This window comes from Anser brachyrhynchus (assembly GCF_964034855.1).
Source record: "Anser brachyrhynchus genome assembly, chromosome: 2".
In the NCBI taxonomy this organism is placed as follows: Eukaryota; Metazoa; Chordata; class Aves; order Anseriformes; family Anatidae; genus Anser; species Anser brachyrhynchus.
This window is the reverse complement of record NC_137695.1, coordinates 40,322,172-40,339,370: the sequence shown is the minus strand read 5'-3', so window position 1 is coordinate 40,339,370 and position 17,199 is coordinate 40,322,172. Positions and strand designations below refer to the sequence as shown.

The 17,199-nt window shown below is 36.0% G+C and overlaps 1 protein-coding gene across 10 annotated transcripts in view; it reads left to right on the top strand.

Annotated features, from left to right (window-relative positions):
* The window catches only part of ZNF385D (zinc finger protein 385D), a 436,473-nt gene that overhangs the window by 83,220 nt on the left and 336,054 nt on the right, over positions 1 to 17,199 (top strand). For 8 of the 10 annotated variants that reach the window (XM_080579728.1, XM_080579723.1, XM_080579729.1 and 5 more), the window contains one exon: positions 5,150 to 5,428. In XM_080579728.1, the coding sequence (XP_080435854.1) occupies positions 5,150 to 5,428 (279 nt within the window). Of the gene's footprint in view, positions 1 to 872; positions 988 to 2,989; positions 3,001 to 5,149; positions 5,429 to 17,199 lie in introns of those variants that run through there. The other 2 variants (XM_080579730.1, XM_080579724.1) reach the window with 2 other exon arrangements.

The window sequence follows — 17,199 nt, the reverse complement described above, 5'->3', positions numbered from 1 at the left end:
GTTGTGTTGGTTTTCCACAAGGGACAGTTTTCTACTTCACAAAGCTGTAATGTCATGCAAAGTTCATTTTACTGGTAAGCATCATTGAGCCAAAATTGAGTTCAGAGCTCCAGGGAAAATAAATATAAGCATTTATCTGCAGTGCTATTTAAATTGGTTTGAAATTTTGAGTTCTTGTTTACCTTGCTCATTCATTCTAGTTCACTGCTCGCCCCTGTAAGGCTCCTAAAGGTTGAGAAGTTAGCTTTATGTTAGGGGTGGTGGGAGTGCCAGAAGTTATCTGCAAAACTTAGGACTGGTTATGTAGTATGTAACCAGTACAGTCAAGATAAACTCTATACTGTAACGGCAGGGAAAGAGGGTTTAACTTAACCCCTATCAATTTCTACATAAGATCAACATTTAAACCAATAAAAGATGGATAGCAATTAAAAACAGTTGTAAAGTTAAGATTTTAATGTTTTCTTCTAACCATAGTCCATATAACTTCTCAACACAATAACTAAGCATTCTGTTCCTCACTCTTCCAATCAAAATTTATTCCTAAACATTTCACTTCATGAAATAAAATATATAATGATAAACATACTTATGCAGGCATGAAATGAAAGTCTATGTGCTCCTCTGCAAGAATTGGTCTGCATTTATGGAAATTCTGGTGGATCAACCTTACCTTTTTTTTTTTTTTTTTTTCCAAATATTGGTTGAGTGACAAGTTGTATTTTAAAAGTGTATCAGCAAATTATACTTAGTTTCTATCTTGTCCTTCTCTAACCTTTGCTGTTTGTATTTCTTTGTCCTTTCAGAAATACAGCGTAAGAAGAAATCAGAATATTTTAATTCTAAACTGTTTTTTTTTTTTTTCCCTCCAGATTTTCTTGTCTTCATGTTTGGAAATGTTTTGCTCAAACCGCTTGTGTCCAATCAACATCCCATATACTGCTATGTTGTGCTGGCTTACACCATCAGCTCGAGTCATTTGCACATGTATAATATTTTTCCTTAGTTCTTTAGTAATGCTATTACCTATGCAGCAGCCACTGTGTTAATGAAATACTGGTAAAATGTAGCATAACAACGTGTATTCCTGAAACTCTTGTTTTCCTAAATGTCATCTAGTCTGTGGTTATAATTTTTTCCCTTCTTCCTCCAGATTTAAGAGGGAGATGGCAGCGTGAAAATGTATTACAGCTGTAGTGCCATCATGGGTTTTTAATGAAAGCACAAATCAAATGGTAGATGTTTGAATCATTTATTTCAAAGGTGTATTTTCCCTTGTTATTTAATTGTGCCTTAATCTAGTGTGCATTTTATAATTTCTTGTTCTGGGATGAGATTATAATGCAAGGCAGAAGTATTCTATATTTTAAAAATAAGGCTCTCATAGATTAACCTGTGTTGATTGGAATATTAAAGTGAAGTTATAACATGCTAATATGATTTACTAGGCTGCCTGCTAATCTATGTTAATGTTTCAAAAGGAATTAGGTATGTGTACAAATAGTGTACAATGTTTGTTTAATGTGCTAGATTATGTTTATTTAGAGTTTTACGTCTTGGTTAGAAGATCTGTTTTATTATAGTAATCTCATACCTATATGACAAACACTATAAGACTAGAGATATATTGTAATTTTAAATTCATACTGCTCTCTAGTGGGGGATGCTTTCAATGCAAAAAGATGATGTATATTAATGTACAGCAGGTATATAAACTGGAATTTCTGGAAAGTTATTTAGAACAATTCTTTAAAATTAGTGCTCTCATGTTAATATTTTAATCCTTGTAACACTTTGAAAAAAGGACTGAATTTCTTAATTTAAAAATATTTTAAAGGGATAAACTGTTCACTCTTCTTGGACTGAACAATATCTCCAGAAGGCTGAGAGGTTGATGGATTATTGCTGCTTCCTCAGGAGAAATCTCCTTCTTCCGTTAGGAGAAATATGTTGTAGATCTGCTGTAGGAAAATCTCAGGTTTTCTCCTAAGCTTTCATAATCTCATAAATTCTTAAGTGATGGTTGTGGTTTGTCTATGACAGTTAATATCATCACTGTTGATATAATAGGCTTCATTTAATAAATTACTACTACTTTGCTATTTTTCTTTGGAATTTATTGTTTAGCCTCCTTTCTCATCTCTTGTTTTAGGCAGCTAAAATGCTAGGTAACAGAGTCAGCTATGCACAAAAGCAGAAATAATAATACTGACTGAGCTGTTTTTAAATTACAGCAGATGCAGAGCTCTTCTCAGAACTTGGTCAGTATTATTTATAACCCTATCGTCTTGTTAAATGAAATTGAGTTTAGTTAGCAAAAAAGAACATGATACTAATTAAATTTATTAAAATATGAAAACTCAGATTGAAACTGTTTTTGATATTAATAGCTTTTAGTCTTGTATCTTTAGATAGGTTTATCTCTATGATTTGATTTTAGTGCAGTAAGTGTGTTTTCATTTTTCAGAGGACCAACAAAATGTTTATTTAACTGGTTGCTAATCACATGAAATTTCCAATACTTGAAGTCCTCTCAAGAATGACTTGCAGTATTATGGTGCAATCAGACAGATTCAAAGTCTTTTTTTAGACTTATTTTTTAGATGCTGAATCTTGTCTTGATCTGGTTTTAAAGGCATCTGTAGACCATTTTCTTGTGTTGCTGCAATGAAGTTTTTTGATCTCTAGGTTGACTAATTTGTCAGTTAGAGACCAAATAGTGTTGTATTTAAGACTGCAGTGATTTTGTCATTCAAAATACAGATTAGATTCTTTGGCTAGATCTTCATTTATTCATTAAGTCTGGGAGAACAAAGCAGTTTAAAGATTTATGTGCTATATAAAGGTCTCATCAAGATGCTAAGTTGGTATAGCATTTTGTACTCCTTTAATAGTAAATAAGGTTTGCAGCGCACAGAGCACTTCTTCATCTGTATTGTTTCTGCTCACCTTTAATCATAGAAGCTCATGTTTACATTGGCTTCACTTTAAGTTCTGCAGGTGAGATTATCTTCTCATTTCTGTAGTTACAGTTTGGTATTAGCTGGATCTAAATTCTCCAGTTAATCCTTAATTTGTAATGCTAGAAAGTTAAGAAAGTAATAGAGCATGATTATTATTTGCCTTTGGACTCTTTTTGAACCAGACAAGTTAAAATGTTATAAGAATTTGGCTTGAAAACATCACAGGAAGTGGAGAGGGAACGTCTAGGGCTTGCGAAATACCTGAGCTAATTAATAAATTCAAGGACAAGGTATGTGCAATTATTTAACTAAAAGGTAGGGCTTTTATTTTATTTTTTTCTTCTATTAATTAGACATTATTAAAATATATAAATATGGGGACTCTTCCCCTCTTTTTTTTTTTTTTTTGGCAACTTGAAAAATGCATCTTGCATTTCTAAGTGCTAAAACTTAAAAACGTGAACTGCTTAGTGAAGTGCAGTATTTGAGTGTAGGATTATATATAATGAACATAACCATAGGTTGTCATCCACACAGTTTAACTGCCCTATTTTATAGTTTATATGAAAATATTAAACTAAGGACTTAATCCTAGATATGAGTATAAAATATTTCTGCTATCATAGCTCTTTGAATTTCTGTGGTGGGTTTTCCTTGGCTGGCTCCCCGATCCCCACTTAGCTGCTCATTCATTCCCTGTCCTCACCAGGACAAGGAGAGAAAGTAAGATGCAAAACTTTACTGTCGAGGTAAAGACAGGGAGATCACTTACCAGTTACTCTCACAGGTAAAATAGACTTGAGTTGGTGAAAATTAGATTAATTTATTGCTGATTAAAATTGAGTAGGATGGTGAGAAATTAAGACAAAAAAATTAAACACCTTCTCCCCTCTCCTCTTCCCCTCTTTTCCCACTGCTTCAATCCTTCATTCCCACCTCTTCTACCTCCTCCCTGCTGCCCCCTGGCACTGAGCAGCACAGGGGGCTGGGAAGTGGGGGTTGTGGTCATTTAGATTCTAACACTTTGCCTCTGCTGCTACTTGTTCCTTACACTCCTTTCCCTCTCCAGTGCGGGGTCTCTCCCATGGGGTACAGTCCTTCATGAACTGATCCAACATGGGTCCTTCCCATGGGCTGCAGCTCTTCAAGAACTGCTCCAGCATGGGCCTATGCCATGTGGTCTATCCTTCAGGGGGAGACTGCTCAAGCATGGGTCCCTTATTGGTCTGCAGCTCCCACCAAATCATCTGCTTCTGTGGGGGCTCTTCTCCACAGGCCACCTTTCCTACAGGAACCTGCTCCTTCATGGGCTCTCCACAGATTGCAGCTTCCTTCAGGTCACATCCACATGCTGTGATTTGGGGTCCTGCATGGGCTGCAGTGTGGAGATCTGCTCTGACTTGGTACACCGCAGGCAGCAGGGGGACACCTTGCTTCACGATTGTCTCCACAGGCAAATCTCTGTTCCAGTGCTTGGAACGCCTCTTCCCTCTCCTGCTTCACTGACCTTGGTGTCTGCAAGACCGTTTCATACATTTTTCTCACTGTTCTCTCTTACAGGTGCTGAATAGTGTTTTTGACCTTTCTTAAATATGTTTTCCCAGAGGCGTTATGCCACTGGCTGGTGGGCTGAGCTTTGGCCAGCGCTGGGTCTGTTTTGGATCCCATCAGAACTGGCTCAGTGTGACATAGGGAAGCCCTCATTCTCTGCACAGAGGCCACCTCTGCAGTGTCCACTACCAAAACCCTGCTGTGTAAAACCAATTGAATTTCCCACCGAAGATGATAGCTAAGATGTGAGCTTCACCTAGACTTTGCTGAGGAAATTTCTATCTATCTATATAAGGTTAACTTTTCATAAGATAATTCTCAAATACAACAAACTATTTTAGGGTTAAGATAAAAATAATTAAACACCTCTGGGAGAGTTTGGTTCCAGTGACAGATTTAATAGTACCCCTAAATGTCTAAAGACATTCATCTGAATAGCTGTGAAGTTACTCAAGTTACATAGCAGAACTAAAAAACATCAACAAAAGGTAAAATATGTGAATGGTAATTTAGTATTAAAATAAGAGAATACAAAGAATAATTTTCAGCATTTTACTAGTCTACAGATGTAGAATTCCTGTGTATATTACTTTGCATTACTCATCAATTTTCTCTGTTATGTTCTTTCTACCCAGAAAATATGAAGAAGCCCTGGAGCCCTGACTTACCAGCTGATAACCACTCGTACAATTCAGATTTCACATCCATCCCAGGCAGAGAAAATGAGAAAGAATTAGCACCCGATGGCACTGAAGAAAAGAAGGAGAGAGAAAAGAAACAGACCAATTTCACTTTGTGCAATGTTTGTAACATTCAGCTGAACTCTGCTGCTCAGGCACAAATCCACTACAATGGCAAATCCCATCAGAAGAGGTTAAAACAGCTCAGCAATGGAAATCTCAAAAGTGATAATGGTGAGCATTAATATATATTTGTACAACTTTTGCCTTGTGTAAGCTGTATGGCTTTGGCTGTTTAGTACATATAGGACTGGATGTGGACAGTTAAATATGCTTTTTGCAAAATTAACGTTGTGCTTACGAATACCAAATTTAAAATATCCATGATCTCATTATTCTTCAGTGTTATACAGCCTTCTATTGCATTCTTGGGGCAGGAAGAATTAGATTAGATGAAAGAAAGCTGGTGAATCGGGTATGCAGTGCTAAGTCTTAAATATTAAATTTTTAGTGGATTGAATACATCTCTTAATAAACTTTCAAAGATTTTTTTTTTTTTTTAAAAACAGGTCTCAAACAAAACTTTAAGGACTACTTTTAGCAGAATAGATTTAGTTATGCCCTTGCGATCTTGTACCACAGAGAACCTTGCTTCATTGTGTATAGCATTGTCAGTAAACATTGTTATTGGTGTTGAGCTGAGAAATGCAGCAATGTGCATAATGTCAATATATAAGAGCAAACATTTCTTTTGTTCAGCCAAATCCTTTGATGTTAATGCAGAGAATCTCAGTTGTTTCAGAGTACTTGGTGTCATCCCTAACATGAACGCCTGGCAAATAGCTTAAGGGTATACTGTCTGTGTTGTTCCAAGTGTTTTGATTTTATATTTTGTTTACGTGATGGTGTTGGTTCAGATTCTTTGTCATTCCATTTGCATTTTGATGGTTTTCAGCATAATCCACGATATTTCACATTTCACAGTCCGCTAGAAAGGTTACTCTTGGTAGGGGTGTTTTGGCTTTTAATTGATTTAAAGCAGTTACAAAATAAATTGGAAAAAAATACATTACACAAAACAAATACATTCCCTAAGGCATTTCACTTTAGTTTTGTCATTCAGATTTCAACCCATAGTTAGCATAAATCTGTTCAACCCATGTCTAGCATAAATCTGTTTAAAGATCAGAGTTGAAGTCCAAAGGAGGTGGAACAAAGATTGTTTTTGTTTTAATCTGTTTCATTGATGGCTTTGGGAAAAATATGTTGTGGTAAGTGGCATGTTTTCCTATCATCAGACTGAGTTGTGTGCCTCAAAAAAAAAAATCATGCCTGGGGCTTTATGTACAGAAATATATCAGATTACGTGGTCCCTGACAAGAAAAAATAGATTACTATGTTATAATTTTAGTTCTCAATTTCATAACTTGTAATGCTTAACTTTACTGTAGTATGGGTAGATTTGCACTGTTTTGGTCTGTTTCTATGCACCATGTCATAGAAATGAAGGCTTTAATAGGATGTATTTAGGATTTACAGACCTTTTCTTCGGACCTACACAAACATTCTTTAACATTTTTTTCCATTAATTACTTCCTGCCCATTTGTAGAAGCATATGCTGAGCACTAATCCTCAATAGGGTTTAAGAGGTATTTTAATATTGTCTCTGCTTTGTCCTGGTTTTAGGAGTATGAGAACCTGTTGGGAATAATATGGGTATGTTGACGAAGTATGTTGGATGTGGGTGCTTTGCTGTGTATAGGATGTTGCTCGTTTCCTTAAAACAAACCAATAAAACAAAAACAAATAAACAAACAAAAACATCACACTGAATAACACAAATAATTTTACCTTTAAGTGGCAGGTCTGTAGAGTACAACGTTTAGTACCGTTCATAGTTCAGGCTTAGGAAGAATACCACTAACATTAATAGGAGCTGTGTGAGTGCTTAAAGATTGATTTCCTAGATGATTAAAAGTGGAATGTGGTTATCCACAAATGCATTCTTTCTAAAAACAAATAAGTACATTCTAATGCTATTGCTGTCTTCAGTTAAGGTAAAATTGTGTTATCTTTGTTATTAGAACAACAATTTTGGTAGTGACAAAGTGTTGTTTTTCTGCAGTTCATTTTTCTGCTTTATTCCATGGCAAAAAAATAATTAGTAATTAAGCAATACTGAAATTAGTGTCAAAGTGTTTCAGTCATGCATCAACATTTATATTCTAGGGAGTATCAAAGCAGTAGCATATCAGTATGTTTCTTATTTCCTCCTTAAAATGTATCTGTACCTCATGTATGACTGGATCCATTTGTAATCAGAACATAACTGACTGTCTAGCTCTTTGTTTCAAAATGCAGTAATTTCTGGGGGGTTGCTGAAAAGATGACACTCCAAACCTGGCAAATCTTTGAGTATCACCAAAAGTAGCGCTGCACTGGGAGAAGAACATAGCAAAGAGCGTAAGGAAGTAATTTTCCCATATCACCACACTTTGAGATTTCGTATTCTTTAAACTGAAAATTACAAGTGAAATAGAGACCAATATGATATATTTCTTCCTAGAACTGAATGTATGAACTGAAAAATTAGAACTGAATATTTGACCTGAACAGCCCATAATTTTAAGAGAGATGCACTGCTTGAGATCCCTTTCCTAAATCAAGTAGAAATCAGGACCTGACAGGCCTTCCACAATAATAGGCTTTGTCAAAACTGGTATACTTGAAATATGAGCAATATTTTTCAGATGAATTATTGTTTTGTTGATGAGATCCCAGCAAGCTTGAGTGACACGACTGTGTCTGAAAAAATTATCACTTGACCCTTTCAGTTTATTATATGTACACAAATGAAGCTTTTTGAAGGTCACTGATGTAACTAAAGTATCTGTTAAAAGATGCACAATACTGTTTATTCAATATGTGTCAATAGGTTGCTTTATTTATGAGAATGGCGTTTCTCGTGTAGGAGTGTTATTGTCATAGAAGACAGCTGTTATGCTCAGTGTTCAGGTTGCTGGTCTAATCACTTGAGACTAAATTCTGCTGTAAATTGAAACATTTGCTTTATGAGATTGTTTTCTAAAACTTCATCATCAGTGATTTCTCAGCGTATGTATACTGTGATTAGCTCTGGGGCCCCTAGCACAATAAGGACATGGATGTATCCCAGAGGAGGGCCACAGGGATGATCGAAGGGCTGGAGCACCTCTCCAAAGACAGGCTGAGGGAGTTGGGATTGTTCAGCCTGGAGAAGAGAAGCATCCGGGGAGACCTTATAGCGGCCTTCCAGTACTTAAGGGGGGCCTGTGGGAAAGCTGGGGAGAGACTCTTTGTCAGGGGGTGTAGTGATAATGTCTCTTCTAACCCAAACCATTCTGTGATATCTCATGTTGAGCGACAGAGTGAAGTGTTTACACGATGCACAAGAAAGCCCCATTTCCAAGTACAGTGATCATGGACTGTACTATGGGTTGTATGTGACTTAGCAAAGGTTTGTGCTCTCTGAGGTAGTTCTCTATGTGAAAAGGCTAGAAAAAAAGTGTTGAAGCGTGACTGTTCCATGTTTTTTTTTTCATCTCTGAGTTATTCCCACAAAGGTGGGTTTTCGTGTTTTTATATCATGAGGGGTAACAGAAATGGAGGATTAATTTATATGAAGCAACAGCCCATGTATTGTTCCCAAACACTTTGCAATGGACTGAATGAAGGTAGGATTCAACTGTATTAGTGTTTGACTGTAATTAAAGCTATCATGTTATAATCATCATCTTCGAACTGTGAGGAGTAGCTTTTATCTGTTGGACATAAATGACAGAACATGTTAACAATGCACTTGAATATCTCTGTGTAATTTCATAAGGTAAATTGCTTAAGCAAAAGTCTATTAACCTCTGCAAATATACAATTAATGAATAATGTGCATCATGGGGATAAAAGCAGCATCAATTTGCTGCTCACTAGTATTGGTACTGAATTTGAAAAACTCAACAGATATAGTCTAAAAAGTTTGCTAGTGGTTTATTTGTCAGCTTGGCACATTTGCTATTTGAGACCCACTTAGTGTCTTCCTGCAGCAATGCAGCCTCAGAACAGCACATTTAGAAGAGTCACAAAAATGATGTGGTGTAGTCGTGGAGACGCAATGTTTCTTGTGGCATTGATCTGAGTACAGTGATCTGAGATGGCTTACCAGGGTATGGTGAGATCTCAGCACTTCTGTTCCTGAACTCTGTGTATTTGGGAGTAACACAATTTTGTGTGTGATTCTTCCTCTTAATAATTGCCTTTCATGTCACTTAAAAATACTTCTCACACTTTCTTCATTACACTCTGTAATATATTCCTTTTTCCTGATCTTTTTTTTTTTTTTTTTTTTGCCTGTCAGTTCTCCTATATGCAGTGACAAGGTGGCATACAAATTGGTGGAAATTTCGAGTAAATTTTGGGATTAAAAAGGGGTAAAATGAATTTCCAGCCTGGTCCACTGAAATTACTTTACTTCTTACAAAGCCAGCCTTGACATTGTGGAAGAAGGTGAGCTTTTTGTGAAATAGTTTATCCTCACCAGAAGGAGTAAGAGTCAGGGTCCTACTGATAGGGTGGAAAATTAACTGTTGATGCAAATGTATAGCAGTACCAGTGAGAAAGGTGATATTACCAAAAATTAATGCAAACTGTAATTTTCTCTGTGCTTTCTGTACTGTAAATTGCTGAATCATAATGAGTGAATGGGGCATGGTTAGGACGAAAACTGAAACTGCTTTCCTCTGAAATACTTTACTTTAGATAACAAATGGAAAAATACTGAAAAAGATGAGAAATGCTACAAAATTCATAGAACTCCCTTCACTTTAAAAAAAAAATGATTTCTGAAACATTATTCTTTTGAAACACAGAGTCATTTAGTTTAGTGGGATATTTGGTGGTAATTTCTTTACCTATCTCTGTGGTTATTTACTCTCTGAATTCATAACCTGGACAAGTGATTATCCAGTTTAGCAAGTTTTATTTAATTTCTCTTAAACTAAAGCTGCCTTCAACTTTTATTTCAGTGAAATTTCATCTTAGCAGAATTTCCTTTTACTGTAAGAACAGTGAGTGCATGAAAGAAAGGCAAAAGATCAGATTAAATAAAAATTAAGTATTTTTTATCCTTTACTTTACATGTACATGTATCATGTATCCCTTATTTTACTTTGCAAAAATCAAATCTCTTAATTCAGCACTAAATATTACTTAGGAATGAATAACAGTTTGATTTTTATAGTTGTGCTATTATATACCCTGAGAGTAAAATCTTTTTCTCATACCTTTTTTCAACCACATTCAGTGGTTGAATATAGTTTCACCACAGCAACCTTTGAGATGATAATTCCATAATATCTACTCAGTAAATATTTACATAATGGTTAAAGAAAATTACTAATTTTTTTTTTTGTCCAAATCCTGACTTTTTACAGTCCTGAGGTAGGAAATCCAGAAGATTCATCTGAACCACTTGCAGAGTCTCCTTTCTAACATTTCTCTAGTTCTTTGCTAGATCTTTTCTAGGTCTGTGTTGCTCCTACCCTTTGCATCTCTTCTGTCACTTTTTTGATCATGAAAACTGGCAGCTTTGGGGAAGACATAATCTTACTTTATTTAAGGTGGTAAACTACCAAGCTACAGCTTTCAGGCAAATGATGTTGCCTCTGCTTTTCATTGCCTTTGTCTTCCTTTCAGAGAATAAGGTTGAGTAGGGCAGTGAGGAATGGAGGAAATCATCAGATAAATTATATTGTCCTTCAGAGGAGGTGACTTTCTGCTAACTTCCTGGGAAACAAGTATTGTCAGATCAATTTGAGATGTCACTGGAAATCATGTCTCTAGCAATGACAAGTTCTTCTTAAGGTAAAGCAAGAAGTTGTACCATAACTATTTTACTGTTCTGCGGTTACAAACTCTTTCTTTATATTATGTTCTGATGCAGGGCCTCATGGCCAGTTATCCAATATGAGTTGACCTCTGGTTTAAAGCCTCTAGTCTGTGGATCACAGATGCCAGTATTCTGTAAAGAAGCACAGGAAGCTCCTCCTGGGTATTAGATAACACCTCCCAAATGTCAAAGCTAGAAATCTCTGGACAAGTAAGATTAGCTGAGGGCAGCGCAAAGTAACATCCACTGCTCCCAGATGCAAATCTTTCTACTTATTCTGATGCACTTGTCTGTTTTCACCATATTCCTATTCCAGTTAATGACACATTAATATAGTCTTCTGCCTTAAAAGTACTTTTGCAAACAAGATATGCTTTTATAGCACTACCTGTGTTTGCAGATTTTTTCATTTGTTTGTTTAATTCTGAAATGCAATATCTCACCAGGTATGACATCATAGTTCATCACAACAGTTGCCATGTGATAAAATGTTGTATCATTGAACAAATTCAGTTTAAGAAAGAGTCAGCTCATACCCACCACAAATGTGATGTTTGTTTTTCCCTTTATAAGCCGAGAAGGATCCACATGGCTTTGTGAGTATCCAGAAAATGGTGGATGGAAATTATAGAAAAACTGTTTGTGTATGTGCAAATAGCCGTAGGTAGCAGTTAGCTGTTTCAATTAAATACAGAGAGATATTACTAAATTGTAATATAGACTGATCATAAGTAGACTCTAGCATTATCTCAAGTTGTGGGCAGACTGTGGAGAGTTTCACCACTGCACTTGGAATAGCTTCAGTAATGCCAAATGCAACATTTATTCTAGCAATCCCTCAAACATCTTTTTGGATTGGGGAGAAATTCATGAGGAGAATTGAGGAGAAATTCATGGTAATTAAAGAATTCCTCATGTGCATGGCTAGTGTATCTGGTAACTGTTCCACTGAATATCATGACAAAATACAATATCTATATTTCATATATATATATATATATATAGGAGACCTCAAAACAACAGAATTGACATTATTAACTGTGAGTAACTATGCTTACCTAAAAATTCTTCAGAGAAGTAGAAATTGATTGCTAAATGTTTAAAGTATTTTTGAGGTTTCTTGTTGTTCTTCAAGTACACTGAAGAATGTGTTTATGTCCTTTGTTGAAGTATGACCTCAGCTGATAAATTCCTTTCTTTTCTACCATCCAGGGTTACAACTGAATAAAACCTGCTGTGACAGTTTGTTATGAATCAATCCATTTAAGGTATACAAAGAATCTCAACTGATGAGAATGTCTGCCCAGGGTCTAAACAATTTCACAACTACAGATTTGAACAAGTTACAAACTGGGGTTGTTTCTGGTTTTCTGTGTGGATATAAGACTGCACAGAATCTCTTTTAATATCCCCACGTGTATAGTGTGCCCTGTTCTTGGGTACCATCTCCAAAGCAAGATGCTTAGCAAGTTGTCTCTGTCCATAAGACTGTTTATTGGATTGTCCATGAGAACTCTGGTGTCAGACAGCTGACACAAGTTCCTCGGTAGCCCCTTACTTTGCTGGCTGCTAGCAGTCAGAAACCCTACCCAGATTTGCTATGATAAAACACTGAGAGTTGAAGTACTTTAATGGTGTTTTCAACAGCACAAAACGGTTGCTGCTGTACGTAGGTTATGGGATGAAAATCATGGAAACGATTCTTCATCCATTGTGCATCTATTTGCTACATTCTACCATACTCTGTTCTAACTCTGTATGTTTCCAACATTGTTCCCAGCACTGTTGGTTCATTCCTTTTAGACATTCATGACCCTACATCCTCAGGACTTTATGTTACTCCTAGCTGTACAATACCTTTTCTTCTATATTGTAAAATAACTGCCATTTTAGTTCTCAAATCTGTGCTTAAAATATGTTTGCCAAAAGCAGGAAAGCAACTGTCATCTTGTTCTCTTTGCACAGCCACGTAAGATCAACATAGCCTCTTTTTAATCTTTTTTCTTCAATTTATTTATTCATTTTGCTATATAGTTTCATGTTAGATCCTGCCATACACATTTTTTGTCTGAACTGCTTTGTCTGTCCTTCTTAAAGTCAGTGCTGTTTTAGCTAAGTGTTGTATTAATTTGTTTTGTGCTGTAGCAGGAATACCAATAAGCAATAATCAGCTGTAAAAGGATCAGTTAATCCAGGAACAATCTTCCTGGTCCATTTGTGCTGTTTCTGAACTGTGCTGAGACACTGGTCTGCCATTCTTTAATTCTTCCTGAGTGTGGCACCAGTCTCACTTCTGAGAATACTGGCATTTGATCTCTACTTGCTTGTACAGCTAACAAACTGTTGAAACCTGTTTTGCAGGATCTCCATTTACTTCTGCTTATATCACTAGGTCCAATATAGATTATGATGACCATGGCTTTCTTCCAGACCTTCTCAGTAACTTGTCTTCTTTTAATATGATTTTTTTTTTTTTCCTGCACTGGCGTCTGGTAGGCAACAAATCTTCTATGAGTCATGACAACACACTAAACTTATCAACATTTCCTGGTATTAGACTCCTCAGAACTAGCTTTTCCCATATTCATTTTTCTCTATGCAAATATAAATATATATTCATCACTGAGACTGTAGAAGTATAATTTTGTACTTCTCATGTGTCCCTCATTTTGTAAATTTTTTAGGCTATAGCACAGTTTAAGCAGAATTTTAGAGCTTTATCTAATATGACTAGAAGAAAAATAAAGCATATTGTGTGACATACATTTCACTAATGTTGACTTTTTCTTATTTATGACCTTTCATTCCTCTAATTCAAAATACATTGTCTTCTTGATAGTCAGTTGTGTCCTTGATTATTATTTTTTTTTAATCCTCTGACGTGCTTCACAGTAGAAGAAAATACATCTCAAGATCAGAGTTTTAAAGCCAGTTCCAAGTACAACAATTACAAACTCTTGTCAAGTTCAAGAGAATGAAGCATGTTCCTCACTCTGTTGAGGAACTTAGTGTTAGCACATATTTATGGCATTTCAGTTTACGTCATGAAGAAAGCACTAATTCTAATCTACAGTTCACACTGCTACTGTGGGAGTTAATCTGTATAGTGTGAGAAACACAGAAAAGATAATGCTTATAGGTTAGCCTGGCTGGAGTGCCAACATTGCAGATATATAAACATTGTCAAGATTTTTCCTTCCATTTTTTCATACATGAAATCAGGGAGATGGGAAAGATACACTTCTTGTAAGCAACAGAAAATAGCAGCAAACTTCATAAATTAATTCTTTGTTCTGTAATCAAAATTAAAGTTCATACAGTTCTTCTCTAGATAGTTCATTTCAGAGTAGGATGCCTTTAAATGAAAGCCTCGCTAATAGGGATAGTATATAATTTGTTGTATGGAATATAATGTGCAAGTGTCTTTTTTTTACTTTTTTTTTTTGTGGAGTGTTGCTTTTTGCATGCTTTAGCAGCATAATTTTTATTAAACTAGAAACCAAAATAAGACAGTCTCCCTTTGCACTGGATAAGATGGTGTTGTAGAGGGAGAAAGAACAACAGTAATTTTGTGATCAAACATTCTGCAAACTTTAAAGCAATTTCATCGGACAGGTAAAGCTAGGTACCAGGAAAGTAAAGTTGGAAATGTTAAAATCACTCACCTGCCATTTCTGAGTGCAGCTGGTTAACAATTTTGTCAAAGATTATTCAGAAATGGAGTATTATTAATATTCTTCTGTTGAACCCATTCCATGTGTAATTATTCTTAGGAACAATTAACAACTCATCTGTCCTTTTTGCCAGGACAAGTCCTATCCTCAAACCCTAGATATTCTCATCCTGTCCCAATAGAAATACCAATATTAAAAAGAAGAGAGGAAAATTCTACCTTCTACTTCCGTTCCTGTCCTCAAATTAAAGACAGGCTTGGCAGCTCACATCATAAGTAGAAGTCTTTTTAGTGGGCAAAGGTAATAGAATAGTAGAGTTTCGTCTACTTGTTGCTTAGTTTTATTTATTTTGCTAAAATTTCCTATTTTTTTTTTGCTAGATTATTTTGTGTTTGTTTGTTGTGTTGTTATGCTTATTACAGTTTGCGATTTGATCATCAAACTAAAGAAAACCAGTGCTTATATGGCACTAGTTCTGACGGTCCTTAACTCTAGTCTCCTTGCTTTTGATTCAGTCATGTTACTACTCATAAACCTTTTGTATAGTAGTTCATGGATGGATGCATATGCATAGCTGATGATTTTCAGTAAACTTCCAATTTGAATGCTGTGATTTTTTTCCTATTGCCATTAAAAAAAAAAAAGAAAAGAAAATAAAAAGAAAAAATAAAATTTCATTTTTTTTCCCTAGGGGGAACAAACAAACAAACAAAAAAAACCCTTAAATGATAAAATGACAGCATTCTTTTTACCAAAGGTAGATTAGACAAGGACCATAGACAAATGTAGTCAAGTTCAAATAGAAATGTTACCAGAAATATCCCCCAGCTCAGTAGTGATATCTGATACTCTGAATGACTTTACTATGTGTTGCATTAAAAATTAGAAGTTTTAAAAAGAAACAGTTCAATTTTTTGGAGTAGTCTCTGACTTCACACCCATAGGGCAATATGGTCAAGCCTGCAGGACAGTCGTATGCTGGGAAAGTTTCAGTGGCAAGCTGGGTAGTACATTTTAAAGGGATTGATATGGAAGAAACATAAAACAGCGATGCCTGGAAAGAAGCTAATTGTGCTCCCATCTTCATAAATGGTAAGAATTTTAGAAGCTTGTCAGTCAGTTATCAGTTGCTAGGAAGTTTATGGAGCAAGTCTTTAGACTTGTTTTTATTTAAAAAATTTATTTTTTTATTTTATTTTGTATTTACTTATTTAAACGTGTAAATAGAAAGCTATTTACACAAACGTGGAGGTGGTTGGAAACAGCCATCATGTAGACTTTGTTCACAGAACCAGTCATTTCATCGTAGAAGGTAATTAGGCTGGTCTTCCAAAGAGATATCGCTTTACTTGACTTTAAAAAGGTTTTCAACATTTTCTGCCTGCCATAGGAGGCTGCTTATTGTAGCCAAATTGGTGAGCTCTCCCCTCTGGGTGGGTGGAGTACAAAGTAGATTAGAAACTGGCCAAACCATCAGGTTCCAAGGGTAATTATTAACCTTTCACATTCTAGCAGGCAGGTGATTGGTTTTGGCTTGCCCCAAGGATTGGTAGTGTTGACAATGCTGTTTAATCAGCAATTGTGATGATAGGATAGGACATATTTCCTTACAAAGCCTGCAGATGACACTAAACATAGCAAAATCTTTGGTCTGATGAAATACAACTCTGCTGTTGAGAGGAACCTCAGCAAGCTGGAGATGTGGTCCAGCAGGAACCTAATGAAGCTCAACAAATGCAAAAATGTTAAGTACAGCACCTGGAATAGGACAACCTCATGCACCATTCCAACTGAATGGCTGGAAAGCAACTTTGCAAAAAATGACCTGGGGTCTTGGTAGGCAACAAGTTGAACATGAGTCATCTGTGTGCTTTTGTAAAGGTGAATGCTTAACTGCACACTGAGCTGCATTTGCAAAAAGATGAGCAATATGTTCAGGGAGGTGGCAAAAAGGTAAGCAATATGTTGAGGGAGGTGATGACTATCCGCCCTGCACTTTTGAGATTTTATTTGGAGTAGTGTGTCCAGTTTGGGTCCCACAGTAAAAGAGAGACATCAAAACAGAGTGAGTCATGAGGAGCATCACCACTAAGATGGCCAGAGTGCTGGAGCACATGACTTGTAAAGAAAAGTTGATAAAGCTGCTTTCATTTACTGTGAAGAAAGGAAGGGCTAATGGGGTATCCTGATGTGGTCTTCAACTTCTTAGAGGAGAGAATGGATATGTACACCAAAAGGTAAGAGGGAAAGTCACAAGTTGCAGCAAGGGAAATTCTGATTATATTTATGGAAAAAAAGCATTCAGAACTTCACAATAAAAATGAGTAAGCACTAGAATAAGTTGCCCAGAGTGGTTGTGGAAATTATTGTCTGAAGACCTTAAAAATTCAGCCTGACCTGAGCTTGTAGT